Below are 20477 nucleotides of genomic sequence, written 5' to 3' on the forward strand. Positions count from 1 at the left end.
TAGAGATTCAGATTTCAACTTACTCAGTTTTCCCTGTTGTAGCTCAGTGGGTGGCTGAGAGGCAAATACACTGGGTTCCCCATTCCAGATCACACCATAGAGCAAAGGATTTTCAAAAATAACACTGAATGGCTTATTTTGAGCAAATATGTATCTAAAATTCACTCCATTTTACACCTTGTTTTTTATTATTCCCTTTAAATTCTGCAATGGTCATTTGCATATCAACTCTTTATTGTCAAAAGTTTAATGCAAAACACTTATGGTTTCATTCTTTCTACCTTACTTGAGGTTTGTAAATAAAAGATTCATCCAAAAAAAAAAAGGATTCATCGCAAAGTTTAATCTGTTACGGAGACTGCTCTGAAAACCAAAAAAGGCCATGTGTTGCGATGAAATATAACACCCATTAAAAATGTATTTGTTTGTATCTTTATTTCTTACAAGATCACTAGAGATCTACCCAGCAAATACAAAAATATTCAGTTTACCAAAAACCAATGAGAAGAGAGCCTAGGCCTTTGTGGAATTTGAAATCAAGTACACATTGGTTTGCTATTTTTATTAAAAGAACATGTCCTGAATTTTTTTTTTTTTCTAATGCTTTCAATTTTCCTAAAGCCTTTGGGCTGGTCAGAGGGCAGGAGAGAATGCTATCTAAATGGACCAGAATTCATATTTAAAGCTAGAGTCTGCTCATTTTAAAATGTGCTTACTATTTAAAGATTTGTTTGTATTTTTCTCCTGTCTTTTGATTTCACCACCATAGTCACTTGAGGCTTTTTGTAGCAAGACAGTAACACAAACACAAGCGGACTGTGGAGACTATAAAAGCCAGAGAAAGAAGATTAAATCAGAGTCCAGAGATCTTTGAAAGGCCATGATGCCACAATGCTTTCATATGCATGGGATTTTTTTTTTTAAGATATTTTATTTATTTATTTGACACAGAGAGAACAAAAGAGAGAGAGAGACAGCAAGCACAAGCAGGGGGAACTGCAGACAGGGAGACAGCTCACTCCCCGCTGAGCAAGGAGCCCGATGTGGGGCTCGATCCCAGGACCCTGGGAACATGACCTGAGCCGAAGGCAGCTGCTTAACTGACTGAGCCACCCAGGCACCCCAATGCATGGGATTTTAATTCTGGTCCCTGAACTGTATTTTAATTTTCAGTTGAGAGCATATTGTTCTTTAAATAAGAGAGAAAAGTAATAGCCAAAGAAGTGAGTTATAGCCCACTGATCTCCTATTACACTTGGCCAAGAAACCCAACTAAGAAAATAGGGACTGCTCCAACTACTTTAGTTTAAATGTGCTCCACAGAGAACGTGCCTACCAGCACTGACCACCTCATTCACATGGAGTTAGGAAGGAAAACAGTAAGAGATAAAGAGTAATTCCAAAGGGAAGAAACACACATACTGTAAAAATTCTAACCAGCCTGAAACTTTTCCCACAGAGACAACATTCAAGCATGAATGTGAGGTCAAACAATACCCATCACTTGGGTTTTTTTTTTTTCCTCGAAAAGCTTCTATGACCAGTATGCAAATATATACATTAAACAAGATACGTACATCTGACCTGATCAGAAAATCTAGATCACCCTGGAAATAAACCCCGGTGAGAAACGTACATGACCACATCCAATGTGAAGTTCTGCATCTCTGTTTCTCCTCAACAGCACGGTACTAAGACGAAAACCCCTTCATTTACAGTCCTCCCAAAGTACAAATGTCCTCTTCACCCCTTTATCAGTTCTACACTATATATTTTAAAAGGTAAAACATCTTTCTAGCCAGTACAATAAACCAGGTACCCCATGGGATGAGCTCTGTCACTGTCCAAAGGCAAAGAGGAAACTTTATATGACAATAAATAGTCAAGCCACATAATAAGCTACTTTGAAAATACAGGGAGATAAACTGAAGCACATTTGTGACAACGTATTTATGGACCCTTGAGTGCTTCTTCCAAAGAAGCCAATGACTGGCAAACTGTCACATTCTGAAGAGAAGGATGAAGCAGACAGCCTTGGTCTCTACTATTTGGAGTCTAGACAGATGTGGCGTCAGGAAGCACAAACTGGTATGTTCCCTTCACCAGCCAGGCCCTGCCTTCGGCGGCTCTGTTAACAAATCGGGTTCACTAAGTGACTAAGAGAGCCCTGTCTTTGCTGTCGTCCCCTTTTCAAAACCTCCCAGGGTGGGAGTCATGCAAGTTGACACACTTACCTGGTACGTGCTTGCAGGCCTGGCGAGCTCCTCGCCCTGGCAAGTCAAGTCTACACTTTTTCCAACGAAACGGGGTGGCTGCTCGGCTGCTCATCACCTACAATGGCTTAAATGACGAGGAAAAAGATGCAGAGGAAGTGGACAACAAAAGCAGCCTGCGAACTGCACACTGGGATGTCCTGTTTTGGGGTGGCTTTTATTTTTCCCATGAGAGGATCTGACTAAAGCTAACCCAGCCTCCTCTACACACCAGACAGTTAGTTACATTTAGCAGTCAGTGAAAACTCCTTAGGTCGTTTTCATTACTGTCGTTGTTGTGTTTTTGTGGTTTTTTTTTTACTTGTCACAACTCAGGGCTCTTGAATGTTTCTAATCTACTACAAAGAGATTATAACTTTGCTTCCTGTTTTCACAGTGTTGGCTGGTAAAGGACACCTCCACCCACCTCCCGACCCACTATGTATATAAATAGAGGCATTTGCCCCGGGTGCACAACTGGGCTGAAGAGTTTGGTTACATATTAACTATACTTCAAAGAATAAATTGGACTTGTTATTTTACTTTAATATGCACATATACCTTGGAGAAATGAAATTCACAAGGATTTCTGCTTAATTCCTTACACATTACTATTATGGAAAAAAATAAGCTTCACAACACAGAGTTATAAAATAAGAAGTAAAACTTTTGACTCATATTTTCCAGCCTCTGTGATTCTGTATATGTGAGGTCCTCTCTTGCTCTGCACATGTTATCCATGCACAACAAACAAGGAAAATCAGTCCCCATAGTGCCACACCCTCTTCTTTTTCTATTCTTTCTTCTCTCCTGCTTTGAAATAGAAACTTTTCATTTATAAGCAAAAATTTTCATATTTCATAGAATATGTACCCTTGCCAGGATACACAGGGGCTTAAGGTAAAAGCCATCTCTGTCCCCACTACTGGCTAAGGTATGATCGAGAGAACTTGCCAAGACTTGCCCCACTCTCCTCCTCCTTATCTCTGTGTGTTTCCTAGATTAGAAGCTGTAGGACTCCAGCAAAATACGTTCTAATACAATCTCCAAATTTGTAAAATGGGAGTAGCGGCCCCACCTGTTTCCTCGGATTGTTGCGAGGAGCAAGCAGCCAAAAGCACAGTGCCATCAATTATGCCACATGGTCAAAGCCCAATTCTTTTTTATTTTTTTACAAAGATTTTATTTATTTATCTGAGAGAGAGAGAGCACAAGCGGGGCAGCCAGAGGGAGAAGCAGACTCCCCACTGAGCAGGGAGCGTGACGCAGGACTGATCCCAGGACCCTGAGATCATGACCTGAGCCGAAGGCAGACGCTTAACCGACTGAGCCACCCAGGCGCCCCCAATTCTTTTTTTTTAAGAGCTTTATTGACATATAATTCACACAGTATGTAATTAACCCATTTAAAGTGTAGAATTCAAGGATTATTAGTATATTCACAGAGATATATGCATCCATCACTACAATCAATTTCAGGCCACTTTCATCACTCCAAAACGCAATCTCTCTCTGTTTTCTCCCCACCGGCCAGCCCTAGACAACCATGAAAATCTACTTGTAGGTCGCTATAGGCTTGCCTTTTCTGAACATTTCATATAAATAAAATCATAGCATATGTGGTCTTTTGTGACAGGCTTCTTTAACTTAGTATAATGTTTTCAAAGTTCATCCATGTTGTAGCATGTATCAGCACCTCACTTCTCTTTATGGTTGAATAATATTCCATTGTATAAATACCCCACATTTTATTTATTCACTCATCAGCTGATGGACATGTGAGTTGTATTTAACCTTTGGCTAATACAAATAATGCTGCTATAAGCATTCATGAACAAGTTTTTATGTTGACGTGTTTTCATTTCTCGTATATGTGACTGCTGGGTCACAGAGTAACTCCACGGTTAACCTTTGGAAGAACCATCAGACAGTTTTCCAAAGTGACAGCACCATCTTACATTCCCACCAGCAGTATATAAAAGTTCCAATTTACCCACATGTTCACCAACACTTATTATTAGCTACCTTTTTAATTACAGCCATCCAGTTGCTATGAACTGACATCTCATTGTGGTTTGATATGCATTTCCCTGGTGGTTTTATCAAAGCCTAATTTTATCAGTGGCCCAAAAATGTCTCCATTCTTGTAGGCAGGACTCAATACTCAAAATATGGAACAACCAGTAAGGCATGGGGACCACTTAATCAAAATGGATACTGGCTACGGTGCTGAAACAAGACCTTAAAGGTGTCTGGCTTTAACGGCGGCTATTTTCCAACAGGTATGAAAAAATTTCAACTGATACAGCTGTATGGGTTCATGCCGGCTAAATAACTACTGACCTTTGAATCATATCTCCAGTAAGAGGCTATTAAAGCAGCTAGTCCTTCTTTCTCTACCAAAGGGCTCCTTAAGAAAACTTAGAAGATGAAATTATCAATGTAAATATAGTATTTCAAACATTTACAAATCATTCCTTTCCTTCTGTGTTTCTATATGTGTCTTCCGCTTAAATACGAACAGGTTTAGGAGTGCCTGGGTAGCTCAGTTGGGTAAGCGACCGACTCTTGGTTTTGTCTCAGGTCATGATCTCAGGGCCGTGGGATCGAGCCCCACATGGGGCTCCTCGCTCAGCAGGGAGTCTGCTGGAGAGTCTTTCTCTCCCTCTTCCTCTGACCCCCCCCCCAACTCACGCACTCTCTCTCTCTAAAATAAAATCTAAAAAAAATAAAATAAATAGGCTCAACTAAAGCAGCCTCTGAACAGCCATAATTATTTATAGGAAGAAATTTTAGGCCAGATGTGACTTAAGATTGAGAGTCTCACAAATTTTGAAGGTAGCCAAGAGGAACAAGTCAGGATCTAGATACCAGCAGTATTTTCCCCTCTCCTCTTAAAAATGTGATATTGGTCGAGAAGATATACGCACCCCTAAGTTTATCACAGCATTATTTACAATAGCCAAATATGAAGCAATCTAAGGGTCCCTCGATAACTGAATGGATAAAGAAGCTGTGGCATATATTCACACACACACACATACATATATAATGGAATATTACTCGGTCATAAAAAAGAATGAAATCTTGTCATCCACAACAACACAGATGGACCTAGAGAGTATTATGCTAAACGAAATAAACCAGAGAAAGATAAATTCCATATGATTTCATTTATACATGGAGTCTAAGAAACCAAATAAACAAACAAATAGAAACAGACTCGTAAATAGAGAACAAACCTGTGACTGCCAGAGGGGAGGAGGTGGGGTGGTGGGCAAAACAGGTCAAGGGGATTAAGAAGTACAAACTTCCAGATATAAAATAAATAAGTCACAGGAATGAAAAGTACAGCATAGGGAATACAGTCAATAATAATGTAATAACTTTGTATGGTGACTGATGGTAACTATACTTACCAACAGTAAGCACAGTGTAACATACACAATTGTCGAATCACTATGCTCTGCACCTGAAACTAATGTAACATTGTGTGTCACCCATACTTCAAGTAAAAAAGAAATGTGATATAGGGAGGATAGTAATTATTCTAATTCAAAGGGATTATCTAATCTAATTCAAAGAATTATCTAATTTTAAATTCAAAAACTCTAATTCAAAGAGATGATCAGTTTTTTTCTAAAGCAAAGGGATTATCTAATCTAGTTCAGAGGAATTACAGTTTTCTTCAGACTTTATGGTATTTGAACAAATTCATGTACAATGATATGAATTATCTCTTTCCTAAAACATCCGACTTTAGGATTTTCATTTTCTTGATCCCTAAAAAAAGAAAAATAAACAGAATAAAGCCTACATAAAATATGACAAAGAAAATACAAAAATGCCATAAGCTTTAAAAAATAATTTTTTCTTTATTTTCCAATATAAGACCTCAAGCCTTACATGTATTAATAATATGATTCATCCCTCTCCTAAGAAATTTTCCATGTCCCAAGGCTGCACTATGTAATCCATTGTTTTAGTTATTTCTTGGCATACAGCTAACTATGAAACTGGCCGCTGAACTTTCCTATGTCAAATAGAACTTTCCACTGTGGGAAATTTCTAAAACATTCATATTAAGCTAAGTGGAAATGTCATCATAGCTCAGGAGCAAATATGGTCTGTGTCAACCAGTACAACTTCTAAAGTAGATTCTATGCAGGAAAAGCAAACCATTGATCAAACACAAGCACAAAGGTTTTATCAGAGTTGCTATAAAAACTTGATGGTGAAGAAAATCAGAAGCAACCATCAGCTTATCAAAGGTATCTGAAAGTTCTTCTAAAAAGATCTAATAGGAGGGCACTTTTTAAAATTGTTTTGTAATGTCAGAACCCACTCCATCCACAGACCCCTTCTGCTAGATTACACGTTGACCTCATTTCTAGTTCTTGGGAAATCAAGAGACCATTTATGTTGCAAGTATCTGTCTAGGGGATGCACTTTCTTATTCAATCTGGTGTTGACAGCAATAATCAAATTTGGTACATACCACTAGCTCTATTATAGCTCAACAGCAACTGGCTGCCAGCCTAGGTCCACTGTTTCATCAAAAAGGAAAGACAGGATTGGACTGGAGAGAGAATCACAGAGTGAATCAGCTGAAACCCCAGGCAGTGGAACAGAAGTCAGAGAGCCCCTGGGAGACTAAGCTCTCTCCACTGGGGAGGCGCAAGCCCAGCAGCTTCAGCTCCCTCAGGCACGGGCCAGGCACCAGTGAGCCGACCTTGCTGTGGAAGGCATGCATTTTCTTCATCCTTTCTGTTACCTACAAACCATCTTGGCTTTGAACATCTCATTGTAATGTCGGTCCTAACTAATGAACCTACATGTAACCCTGCACAGCAGCAGACAAAAACTAGAGACAAACCACACCCTCCAACACCAGTGCAAGCAACGCTGGAGTTAAGGCCCTTCCTGCGAACTCTCTAGACAATACTGGCCTCACTTTGTAATTCTTCTACGCACACTTAGGCTAGAATCAAACATTTTTCTCAGATCACAAAATGCTAAATTAATCTTCTTATGATAAAAACAAAGTCAGCTTTAAAAATAATTGGAGAGGGAGGGGAGATCTGACTTTGAAATTTTACTGGAGGGGCGCCTGGGTGGCTCAGTCGTTAAGCGTCTGCCTTCGGCTCAGGTCATGATCCCGGAGTCCTGGGATCGAGTCCCGCATCGGGCTCCCTGCTCCGCGGGAAGCCTGCTTCTCCCTTTCCCACTCCCCCTGCTTGTGTTCCCTCTCTCGCTGTGTCTGTCTCTGTCAAATAAATAAATAAAATCTTTAAAAAAAAAATTTTTACTGGACTTGCTGTTACAGACTTTGAATCTCCAAGAAAACTATGCTCCAGCCAATAAATATTCTCTACTTAAAAGCAGCATGGATGAGGATGCCATGTCCTGGTATGACAAGCAACTTATTTTCTCCTATTTTAGAACTTGAAATAATTTCAGGTTTACCAAAAAAGGTGTAAAAATAGTACCCAGAGTTCTCATATTCCCCTCACTTAGCCTCCCCAAATGTTACCATATTACATAACCAGAGTATGACTGTCAAACCAGACAATTAGCACTGATGCAACACTATGAATTACTCCACAGGTCATGTCCAAATTCTCCACTTGTCCTCTTTTCCTAGGGATTTGTGATTCAGTCCAAGATCCCGCACACAAGCAACACTTCAAAAATCCAGGATATGTCCTTTTCAATAAATCATGCAATGCAGTACCTCATGAACATTTCTGATCCCTCCAAAAGTTCTGTTTCTTCTCATGCTAATGAGGAGGTGTCACTGTTAACCATGGAGTCTTTTAGGCTAGGAATGTTCTTTTCCTCCACAAGTCTCTTCATATTTACTCTGTCAGTCTTATCAACTTTACCGTGTAAACACAGGTCAAATAGAGCTTCACAATCCCTTTCCAAAACCCTTGAACCAGTTGTTTTGCCGAATTAAAACTTTCCCCACTTGAGCAAAGTTAATAGAGCACAGAGGGCATATGTTAAATTAAAACAAAAGAAAACAGGGGCGCCAGGGTGGCTCAGTTGTTAAGCATCTGCCTTTGGCTCAGGTCATGATCCCAGGGTCCTGGGATGGAGCCCCGCATCGGGCTCCCTGCTCCGTGGGAAGCCTGCTTCTCCCTCTCCCACTCCCCCTGCTTGTGTTCCCTCTCTCACTGTCTCTCTCTGTCAAATAAATAAATAAAATCTTTAAAAAAAAAACAAACAGCAAGATCCAGGGCAATTTCCCCTAAGCAAACGCATTAATAGTTCTGCAACAAATGTGTGTGTGTCGTGAATGGTAAGTGAGATAAGTAGAGCTTTTTTTAAAAGCATCCTAGCAATTCAAGTCAGATTTCACCAACAAATGAATTCAGGTCAAGCTCAGGTTTACTGTCGAACTAAGTACAAAGAAAGTACCTTTTGGTGTTCAGAGTTCTTTTAAACCACTATCACTGCAGATGAGGGATGGTGGACCTGCCTACGAAATCCACGGCCTTGTTCATCTCCCGCCTACCTCAACCACATCCTCTTTCACTCGGTCTCCCAACGAAGCCACCCACAGTGTCCCCTCTGCCTCCAGGCTCTCTCCACGCCAATCCACCTTTCCACAGATTCCCCAGAATGATCTTTCTAAAATATCTACAACTCCCCAGTCGCATAATCCTCAAAGATTTCCCTTGCCAAAAAAAAGGGGGGGGGGTGGGTTGGAATCTCACCATCTTCATGAAGTTTACACAGGTCTCCATAATCTGAGCCAACTCCCCTGATGGTCCAGACCATCTACACAGCATACCTTATAGAAAAGGTATAGTCTCTGTCCCTCAAGATTCTCACAGTTGAATTCAATCCCTTTCGTATTTTCATCAGAGTAATAATTGCTTAGAATACAACTTCTCTAATAATCAGAGTGTATCAGGATATTTTAACTCATTTTTTTTTTTTAGCTAGGAAATTCTCCCTTAGTTCTTGATCACATTAAAGATTACTAACAAAACCCCACATGTTGACATGAAAAGGATTTTTCACATGATTTTAATAATATATCTAAAAATACTCACAACCCTACTGTTGATCTGGTTAAAACAATTACAAAGAGGAAAAGCCAGGAAAACTTTTCTAAAAACAAGCAAAACCAAAAAAGTAACATTGAGGATGGTATTTCATGGGTTGAGTGATTTCTCATGAGATTGTTTTTCCAAAGCACGAAGATATAAATAAAATCTGAAATCATGCCTTTATTTCCATATTAGTATATTAATGGAATGGAATGACATTATAATCAACAAAATTACATTAGAGAGAGTCAAGCCAAAATACCCACCATTGAAGAGCTTAGAATTTATCCCCAATCATGCAGAGGTTGACCTCAGATGCAGACTTTAAGAACATGCCAGTGAAGGAGGAAAGAAATCATATTATTTTAAGTATGATCAGTTTTACTTCCTAGCATGCAAATAGTCAAAGATACCTACTTGGAATGATGAATTAAAAGAAAAATTCCTAGAAGTTTTATTTCAGGATTAAATTATAAACATTCTTACAATTATCTCAGGAAAACTGCACAGAAGTAGTGAGATTCAGAGGTAAGGAAGGAGTACGACCAAATCCCTTAATGAGATGGGTAGACAGAGGTGGTAGGTGCATACATCCACTCCCTACACCCAGACAGGTGAGGAGGGCTCTGAGCAGGAACCTGGGGTGCCCTCCCAGGGCAGGCCTCCTGTGTGTGTGTGTGTGTGTGTGTGTGTGCACGCATACACACACACAGGTGTAGCAGGGTTTCTCACCAGCAATGCTGCTTCCAAACAGAATGGCCATGGCCTGGAATCAACAGAGGTGAGGCCCAGGAGCTGACAGCCATCTGTGTTAGAAGAGGCCAACACTACATGGCTGCCGAGTGACGCCACGGCTTTGGAGAAGCCAGCATCCAGTCTGCCGGGCCAGCGGAAGGAGCCCTGCAGTACTGGCTGTTGAAGGCAGGCATCCCTGGGACGGCCACTCTGGAAGCAAGCATCCCACTCTAGCAGAAGAAAGGAAGGACACTGCCAGGGTTCTGCAAGGAGCAGGAATAGTTATTTAAGGAGACATCAAAAGAGATGAATAAAACAACACAAATGCTTTAAAAGGAAAGAGGAACGTTTAAACATTATTATAAAAGGAAGAAAATGGAAGTGATTTTTCTGAATGTTTTGCATGTTCTGTTTTTACAAACCAGGTGAAAAAGAAATGCTGCCATCCATTAGCACACTGACTGGCACATGGCAAGGACTTAATAAATGAACACTTAGTGAGAGAAGAGAGAGGAGCTGATGTGGAAACAATCATCAGAGCAGAAGTTAACAGCAGAGCAGGATAGCGAGAGGAGCCCAGGCCGGCTCTCACATCCAGGCCCACCTGATAGAGAAGGGAGCAGGCAAGGTCTATGATGGGGGCAAAATAAACACTGCAGAGCTAGGGCAGACCCCAAAACTGCAGAAAGGGGCTCCACAGAGGAGTAGAGAGCTGTGGCCAGGTAAGAAAGACACATTCAGAAATATAAAGGTGGAATCATTTTTAAAAGTAGAGGCAACCTGCTGGTCTGTAGGGCAAAGGTCAGCAAGTGATTTTGCTTGAAGTGCATCTGCTGGCATTGTGAGGAAAACTTCTCCAGTTTCAGAGGGTTCTAGAACCATCAAGCTTCAGGAGAAGATATGAAGAAGAGATGGGGGGGGGGATTATTCTTTACTGTTAGCAATAAAAACATTTAGTGGGAAAGGTGACCTAAGTCACACCCATCGGGCACACCAGCCTACGGATCCAGACGTGGGACTCATAACACTTTGCCCCTCAGTCACTTGCAGTGACAATCTCAATCCAATGTGTTCTGTTTGGAGTTTTTATGCCCTTTATGCAAATCTGAGGATGTTGGCCACTCCGGGGATGCGGGTATTAACATGTGTGAGTCATGTGTACATTCCGCCTGCAGCTGATACCACACAAAGATAGTGCTAATTATGGGCACACCCACCCAAACTCCCATGGGTCCTACCTCTCAACTTGGGAATGAGGTGTAATCATCTACTTCTGACAACTTAGGGCTGAGCGTGGGGAGACTACGTAGGAAGGATCCAGGTAATAATGAGGCAGAACCAATGCAAGGCACTGACCAGGCATATTTTCAATCAGCTCCAGGATTTCTGAGATGATAGATTTTCCAAGAGGTAACCAGATAAGGAATAGAAAAAGCAAGTACTGGTTATCACTCAAGAATTTATGAGCCATGGGACTTAGCAACAAGGTCCCAGGGCCCAAAGCTGGGTTCCCTAAGCGCCTACTCTGTTCCATGCAGTGCACTGAGAACCAGTTCCCAGGCCAGGCAGAGTGACGCAACACCAAGTGCCACAGAAGGGAGGCTGTGGCACTTGCTATCACCGTAGGGATCGGGCTGAAGCACTGAGACAGGCTGGAGCCCGTAAAAAGGGAAAGGAGAGGGCAGAGGCTGAGCAAACAAGGTGGGAGTGATCACCACAGAAGGCAAGAAATGCACAAGCAGCCTATTGTTAAAGTATTCTCAGAAGTCACAAAGAACAGGGAGGAAGATAGGAGGGTGGAACTTGGAAACAATTCCAGAAGGTACAAAAAAGAAAACAGTGATCCAGAAATAAGGCAAAAACAAGAGTCAGGCCCTCTTATCCCAGGGCAAGCTCTGGTGGTGAGCAGGCCATATCCAACTTTGCAGCTTGGGATCCTTTATGTACCGTTCCACACGAAGCTCTACTTTCCATAAAATGGTTCCCCTTGGAGAAGGTCCATGAGTAAATCTGTCTATCTACAAGAGTATAAATAAAGCAAATATAACAAACTTGGTTTTAAATTGGGAATGTTGGACTAAAATATCTTCCTGGAGGTTGCCAACTCAGGAGAGTGCTGGAAGCCCTGATGTCCCATTGGAACAAGAGGATTTAACTGCTCAGTAAAAACTCACCAGCTTCAGAGACCTCTGAATCTCAGGGTTTCTTCACATTTATTTTCAGTGACACCTGCAAAATTCCTACAAGTTCAGCTGTACCAATATTTGGTACATCTCTCATTTGGAAGATAAAGTAACGGAGCTTCATGACACCAGAGGAAACACAAATTCACTTTGGATGTTCTTACCCTCAGAACCAGCTCTCAGCCCCACAGCTTTCCCTCCAGCAGTCGTGAGCCTTCGAAAGCAGCTCACTGGTGGTCAAGGGCAGTGCCTTAACCAACATGGAGCCCAGAGATTTCCAAGTTAGTTTGCTGAAAGTAAATGATACTATACAGTACTTCCTCTCTTCCTCAGATACACAGCCAAGAATCATATGAAACCAAGAGGAAATGCTGTTCCTCAACAGCAGGAAGGTTCCAAGTATCAGGTGGCAGCAACAACTGCTGAAAGCTGGTCCAGCCCCACCCCAGTCCCAAACTCTGGCACAAACACTAGCCTCAGAATCTTGCTGCCTGCTCATATAGGAGTCTTTCAGCAACAGAAGGACAAAAGGACATGACACTTCTGCTCTCGAGGGCATTAAAATCATACCCTGAAGAAAGAAGGTGGTGACTCTTCGCATGAGCTACTACCCTGACCCCCTCCATACCGGAAAGAGCGGGGCGGGGAAAGGGAATGAAAGCAAGTGACTCTAGGTTCTGGATTTCATACGCAAGAATAGCCAGCAACAGGTGCCGCGTTCTGGTGAAATTAAGCCTCTCAAAACGCCTTTTGCCTCCGCAGCACAAAGAGCCCAAGCCCAGAAACCCAACATTGCAATGATGTCAGAAGTGCAAATCATCATTTCTCTCCAGTAGCAATTTTGTAAAAAAAAAAAAAAAAATTACCACAGACCACAAAATATGTCTCTGTTGACACATGACTTCTTTCACATTGTCCTCTCCCACAGTTTACTCCAAAATAATTTAAACATTGATCATACTAAAACATTTTTTTCATGCCTAGTGACCAGCATAGCACCTGGTACATAGCAGGTGGGCAATATATACTTAGCAAATGAATGAATGAAACAAACAAGCAGGTAAACAAAAAGTTGTCTTCACAAATAAAGATAAAATCTTACCTTCGGAGTAATATGCAAATGTGTTTTTTCCCATTTCCTCAAAAAGAGAATGGAAGGTCAGAATCGGGGGCTAAGAACAAGAGCTTTCACTAATGAACAGATCAGGGGTTGCCAACCATCCATCCCCTGGCTGAAGCCAGTATGCCTGCCAGCCACCTGTTGGCATTAACAGACCTACGCACAAGGGATTCTCATTCAGAGGAGACCAAACGGTCTGAAACAAGCAACAGGACAAGTGGTAGGAGATGACAGGCTGAGATCTACTTCAGACGGGCAGTCAGGACAGCATCTAGGAAGAGAGGTGATTTAATCCAGTGCCCAGTCCCAGAAAGAGTAGAAGGAGCTCGCCAACAGCCGGAGGACAGGTACTCCAGGCAGAGGAAAGAGCCTGTAAAGAGGCTGTACCCAGAGCTGCAAGCTGGCCATGGACGGGGCCATGGATAGGGCCATGTATCGGGCCATGGACGGGGCCATGGATAGGGCCATGGACGGGGCCATGGATAGGGCCATGGATGGGGCCATGGATGGGGCCATGGATAGGGCCATGGATGGGGCCATGGATAGGGCCATGGATGGGGCCATGGGCAGTGAGAGAGGAGGCACATTATAAATATGGAAATGGCATCTCCCCACATGATCCACCCGACATGCCTTTGCCATCACACACTTTCCTTTGGCCAGGAGTACTTTCTCTTCCACACTCCCCTCTGCCACCTCACAGGTCCCTCCTCTGGAAAACATTCCCAGACCCTCCAAGTCAGAGCAAAGATGCCAGAAGTTAATCCCCCCTCCCCTGTGGTCCCACAGCACCTCATGTGTGGCATTATTATACCTCTTACCACGCTGTGCTGAATCACTGTGCTCAAGGACCCATGAGCAGGGATCTTGCCTTATTTGTCTTTGTTCCCCAGCAGTCTATATAGAACTTGGCACCAGCAGATACGAACTTAAGTGAGTGGATGAAGAAACCAAAAGAGGAATGGACAAATTAAAGGAATGCAGGAGCGCCACCAACGCTAATTCATTACCCAGTGTTGGAAATTTGGAGTAGCACCATGGATACAGTTCGCTAACCCATTTACAGTGTTGGGGGCAGGATGATTTCTATCCCCCCATGACTGTCATACAACAAACACTTTTGGGCAAATCTTGCATCACAGGAAAGTGATGGAATAATTTTCACAGAGTATCATTAGACGCTGGGCACCAATTTATTCACATTCATAAGCACGCTTCAAGTGCCAGGCCCCGCATAAGGCTGTGAGGCCAGAAGCGGCCCTATCCATGAAGATCTACAACGCTAGTAAGGCGAGCACATCATATTTCCGAAATGCTGTTAATGACGAACATATGTAACTAACTTCTTTCATAATATTCAGAGAAAAAAAAAAAAAAACAAACTTTAATTCCAAGATCACCCAGAGGACAAAATAATTTAGAATCTGTTGCTCCGGAATTTTCACACTAATTCTTGGTTCACTGAGTCATACCTGGGTTTCCTGTCTACAACCACTGGACAAAAATCTAAGCAACAATAACATTCTAAGCAAGGGTTCATTACCTGCCTGTGACCCTTTGTCGTCTCCATGTGTAGAATCAGATGTCACTTCCATTTCTCGTTGACTCAGCATGTCCTTCAAAGGTGGTTAAGATTCGTAAGCCAACCATGCGTGTTTTCTGAAGTCACAAAGATGTGTGTACCCATCCACTGGAGAGTGTGCTTTGATGGAGTCAAATTGAAAAGCAGAGCCAAACAGTATGGGAACCGTGGCAAGAGGAGTCCCTCCCCGACTGCCCAGACCAGAATGGTTACATTCCTGCCTCTGTGCACAGCCCAATCCTGGTCTACTCCATCTGAGCCTCCGCCAGGCTGTGGAGCCTGTGGCCTTAAAATCCGCAGGTGTGACAGCACTTATCTACCTATGAACAGCCAAGTAAGGTATGCATTTCTACAAACATCGCTGTTAAAATTGCTCAGAATGCAGAGGAGCCAAGCACTTCCTCAATTCTCCTTTGGTTTTCCTTGAATTTGTTCCAAATGAAAACTTGGGTGAGTGAAAACGCTTAGGAATTACACAATAAAAAATGTTCTTAAGTGTCTAGCCCTCATTAATATACTTAAATAATACATGTATGCCATCAAGCTCAAGGGTGAACTATGCTCTTCAACCAGGGTTAAAAATACTACTGAATGAAATGCAAACTGCATAACTTGCGAACCTCAAGGTGTAGCCTCTGCTCACTTCATTCCCAGTCACTGTCCTCATTCAGGTTTCCTGTGGGCCAAGCTCTGCCCTCCGTCAACACTCAAGCATCAACTTAAATATGGCTTCCCTCACAACTAGCACCCATTTCAGGCCCCTTCCCCATACACGATTACAGCACTTTAGGGCATTTATTCCCTAGCAAATAAACATCTAACTATTTGTACATTCTGGGGTTTGATATCTGTTTCTTTTTTTTTTTTTAAGATTTTATTTATTTATTTGACAGAGAAAGACAGAGAAAGAGCATACAGGCAGGGGGAACAGGAGAGGGAGAAGCAGGCTCCCTGCTGCAGGGCTCGATCCCAGGACCCTGGGATCATGACCTGAGCTGAAGGCAGACACTTAACTGACTGAGCCACCCAGGCGCCCTGATATCTGTTTCTTCTACTAGTCAACACACACATTAGAGAAGATGGACACCAAAGCTGTTGTGCTTGTCAATTTTGTTGACCATGCCCAGTACAATGCCTGGTATATGGAGAACTCAATAAAGAGTTATTTCCATTTCAGGGGCACCTCAGTGGTACAGTCAAACACCCAACTCTTGGTTTCAACTCAGGTCATGAGATCAGGGTTGTGAGATCAAACCCCACGTTGAGCTCCGTGCTCACACAGAATCTGCTCAAGATTCTTTCTCCCTCTCCCTCTGCCCCTCCCACTTGTGCTCACTCTCTCTCTCTCTAAAATAAAATATTTTTTTTAAAAAGTTATTTCCATTTCAAATTGTTATCTGCAAAAATATTCTTCATGGCACATTGCTGTTACTGCCAAAGCTCTACAGATATAAATGCTGTTTCTTAAGCCATCAGCTTCTTCAGGGGTTATTACAAGGCAAGGGGTCCATGAACTTGGACAGGAAGAAAAATTAACTACTTCATTAACCCCTAACAAAAATTTGCATCCTTTTATTACAAACGTAAATCAGAAAACACACGACTGGTGGTAACTTTGGCTGTATTACCAGCAAAAATCATAGCCATTTTCACTTCATATTACAGCTGAAAAATCATTTGGCTCATCATCCCCTCAGAACAGTTATGGACCAACTGTTGGATCATGACATTGAATGTATTCATAAAAAACAAAGATTACTCTGTCACAGGCTTTTTAACTATTTTGTAAGTGAATTTCAATATAATCAGTTTTCCTTTATAATGCCATGTACTTTATTTTATGCATTTAAAAACATTTGTCTGGTGTACCACACTGCTAAAGGAGCCAATGGGGGTCAAAAAGAGAGGAGGGTGTGATGAGGATAAGGAATAAAATCCCTAATCTATATCATTATCATGAGATACAAACATTTGATGTGCCAAAAAATGCTTATATTCTGTTTTCAATGGGTTGAACATATTTTTACTCAGGAGAAAAAGGAATAAAACATTTCTGAAAGACAATTCAAAATAAACAGAATTATTAAAGAAGTTATTTTTTATAATAAATAGAAATATTTATTTCATTAGTTTCAGTAAAAAAAACTATAAAAAAAAGAAATACTCAAGGCACATTTACAAGTTTAATAGTTACTATACAGTTCAACTATTAGATATCCTTGATACACTCTCTTGTTTTGAGATGTAATTGATATATAACATTGTATTAGTTGTGGGTGTACAACATTACGATCCCAATACATGTATGTATTGCAAAACGATCACCACAACAAGAAGTTTAGTTAACATCCACCGACACCCATAGTTACAACATTTTTTCTTGTGATGAGAACTTTTAAGACGTACTCTCTTAGTAACTTTCAAATATGCAATACTGTATTGTTAACTATAGTCACCATGTTATATATTAATCCTCAAGACTTATCTTACAATTGGAAGTTTGTACTTTTGACCACCTCCACCATCCCCCCCCCGCCGCCCACCCTGCTCCCTGCCTCTAGCAACTACCAATCTGTTCTCTGTATCTATGAGTTTGGGCTTGTTTTACTTGTTTTGTTTTGTTTTTAGATTCCACATATAAGTGAGATCATACAGTATTTGATCTGTCTGGTATCTTTGTCTGACTTACTACACTCTCAAGTTTCATCCACATTGTTACAAATTTTTGCAGGATTTCCTTCTTTTTTATGGCTAAATAATATTCCTGTGTGTGTGTGTGTGTGTGTGTGTGTGTGTGTACACCACATCTTCTTTATCTATTCATCCATTGATAGAAACTTAGGTTGTTTCCATGTCTTTAATGACATTGAGCACTTTTTTGACATATCCTTGATAATGATGAAACTTCTCTAACTTTTTTCCAGAAAGACACATCATTCAGTCAATGAGCCCCTGGGATTTGTAAAATGAGGATATGAGGCAGACAAGGTTACAAAATATATTACACTCCTTTCTACCAGGTGTTTCCATAGTTAGAACCTATCAACTGAAGATTCGTCCCATCTTATTTCTGTAACAGCTCTGTGAATATATGCACATACCCCACCAGGAGGAGTAACAGAGTAATCATTAACACCTTACTGTGAGTTGCTTTAATCAGCCAACCATTAATATGCACAACACCAATAAAAAAAAGGAGCTCTGGTGAGAAAAGAGAGGCCAGGCCTGGATGGAGTTAGAAGGCCAGTGAACAGCATTCAGGGGCTGGGTCAGCAGAAAAAAGTTCAGAGAAGGTACAAAAATCAAATTTTGCAGAACCTCAATGGCAGCCAGCAGGCCTCAGCTGCATGAGAATTGCTCTAAAGAACTAAACACCACAGCTTTTCTCTCACACAAATTAAGACAGTTTGGGGCCAGTTCAGTTCAGCAGCCCCAGTTACGTTCAGTAACATTCTCACCCTTTCCCACCAAAAGGAAAACAGGATAGAAAAGGTCCTCACAACCTTGTTCTCTTCTTCCTCCCATTTCCCCTCTCCCTGCCCCTCTCCCTATTTATAAATGCAGACACTGAGGACTTGGAGCCCAAGGTCTGCCTGCTTTAATCCACCGGCAGGAGTCATCTCTCTCAGCATATTAGCAAAACCCCCTCAACTTCACACAGTAAATAGAAACCTAAAATCCTTCTAGAAGTTCACACCCCCCACCATCCCCACCAGAACATTTCTTGGAAATGTGTAAAAGCATTTCTTGTCGGGTGCGCATCCACAAGAAAACCATCGACAACCAAATGAGATTTGAAGGAAAGTGAGCAAAAAGTTCCCTTAAGGTCCCGGGTAGCCCAGAGCAGCAGGGGCATACTGAGTTTGGGACTGCTATTTAATCTTGAGAAAGTCATTTCCTTCCTCCTTGACTCAGTTTCCTCAATTACCAGGCAACAGAAGTGGAGAAAATGGTCCCTTAAAACATCTTCCAGCTCTAAAATTCTGTGAAGGTCCATGTTGCCACAACAGCCATGCATGGTTGTAAGTGAGAGATAAGAGCAGAAGAAAGCCACTTATCTCTCTCTCTCTCTCTCTCTCTCTCTCTCTCTCTCACACACACACACACACACGCAAGTTTATAAGTCAGGAAATGCTGGAAAGAGATCATTTTAGCTTGAAGGTCTGCTTGCTCTTAGCGCTCAAATGTTTAGTTCCTTACATTTGTATTTCATTACAACCACAGTGTATGAAATGTCTAACAGAAAATACTCCCATAATCACTAGCAATACAGAAAATACATGGCTATAATGTGAGGAGAAGCTTGTCTCAAAATTATTGGGACATTTACAATTCACATGCACAATAAATGATTGTTAAAGCCACAAAGTTTGTCCAGCCAGGCATGAGGAAGGTATACAAAATGTTACAATAACCATGCCTAACTGCAGCTAGAAACTGGTGCTGAGAAAAGACAACTACTAAAGAAATTTAAGGGACCATATTATTCACAGAGGCTTATGTGACTGCCAAAAAAGTAATATTGTGCAGAATTTTCTACACTGTCAATAAAATTTTTCAACAAAATGATCTCCAAAGTAAATATCTCATTACATGTTTCTCAATTTTTATTAAAGCAATAAATACACAGTTTGCCTTTTTTTTTTTTAATCAAATAGGATTATAACAAAATCCAGCAGTCCTGCCTCAGTCCTTCTTTCAATCTATCACCTATTTGTTCTGACATTTATGCATTTCTAAATAGTGCACTTATACTGCTATTTTCTGATTCTAAGTTACAAAATTTTTGTTATGGTAATTAAGCATTTACCTCTGTTACATCTACTCTTCCAGTTCTCTATCCAGTTTTTTATTTCTGGTATCATACAGTTTCCAAGATTCCTTTCTTACTCTCTGAATCTGATTTTTATAGCATTCTGTTCTTGTTTCAAAGATGTAATTATTTTCCCACCTCTCTGAGGATATTTATTATATTATATATCATTTTCCTCCCTTTCCCCTAAGTTTCTTTTTCCCGTTGGTTGGGTTTGGCTTTAATAACGGAAGCTTTCCTCAAACATCTGACTCCTGGCAGCCCCTCACATTTCAAAATGAGGCAGTCAAATGCCCAAGTTCTACGTGCTTGGGTATAGCCTGCGAACTGATGGACTCAAAGTAAGTCATCAAATTCCATGCTATAACTATACTATCTTCCCAATAAAAGCACCCTCTGATTTGGGGCTGGTATAGCTTCAGCAATTCTGGGGTTTCCCAATCTTGGTGTCTCTTCACCTCCTTGATGTCAAACCAGAACCCCACCATTCTCTCTGGGACAGGGATCCCAAGGCAGAGTTCAATTTCTCCAGAGAATATATAAATCCATATTCTCCTGTGCAGGTAGGGAAGAAGAGGAAAGATCTGGGAGTCAAGGCACACTATTTACAGATCTCAACCAAACCCCTAGTTTTTAGCCCCAAACATCTCCCACTTTCCCCTGCTCCAACCTCAGGCAGTACTCGTGACTCCAAATCAGGAGGCTTACAAAGTCTGAGGGGTGCAATAGGA

At 41.4% G+C, this 20477-nt stretch overlaps 1 protein-coding gene across 6 annotated transcripts in view; it reads right to left on the reverse strand.

Moving 5' to 3' along the window:
• Positions 1-20477, reverse strand: part of UTRN (utrophin) — a 491233-nt gene that overhangs the window by 436442 nt on the left and 34314 nt on the right. For 2 of the 6 annotated variants that reach the window (XM_032407727.1, XM_032407726.1), the window contains exon 1: positions 2235-2556. The exons of the other annotated variants lie outside the window; for them this stretch is intronic. In XM_032407727.1, coding sequence (XP_032263618.1) covers positions 2235-2328 — 94 coding nt within the window. In that variant the 5' untranslated portion in view covers positions 2329-2556. Of the gene's footprint in view, positions 1-2234; positions 2557-20477 lie in introns of those variants that run through there. 6 annotated transcript variants of the gene reach the window in all.

Source organism: Phoca vitulina, unplaced genomic scaffold (genome assembly GCF_004348235.1).
Source record: "Phoca vitulina isolate PV1807 unplaced genomic scaffold, GSC_HSeal_1.0 scaffold9, whole genome shotgun sequence".
NCBI classification, from domain to species: Eukaryota; Metazoa; Chordata; class Mammalia; order Carnivora; family Phocidae; genus Phoca; species Phoca vitulina.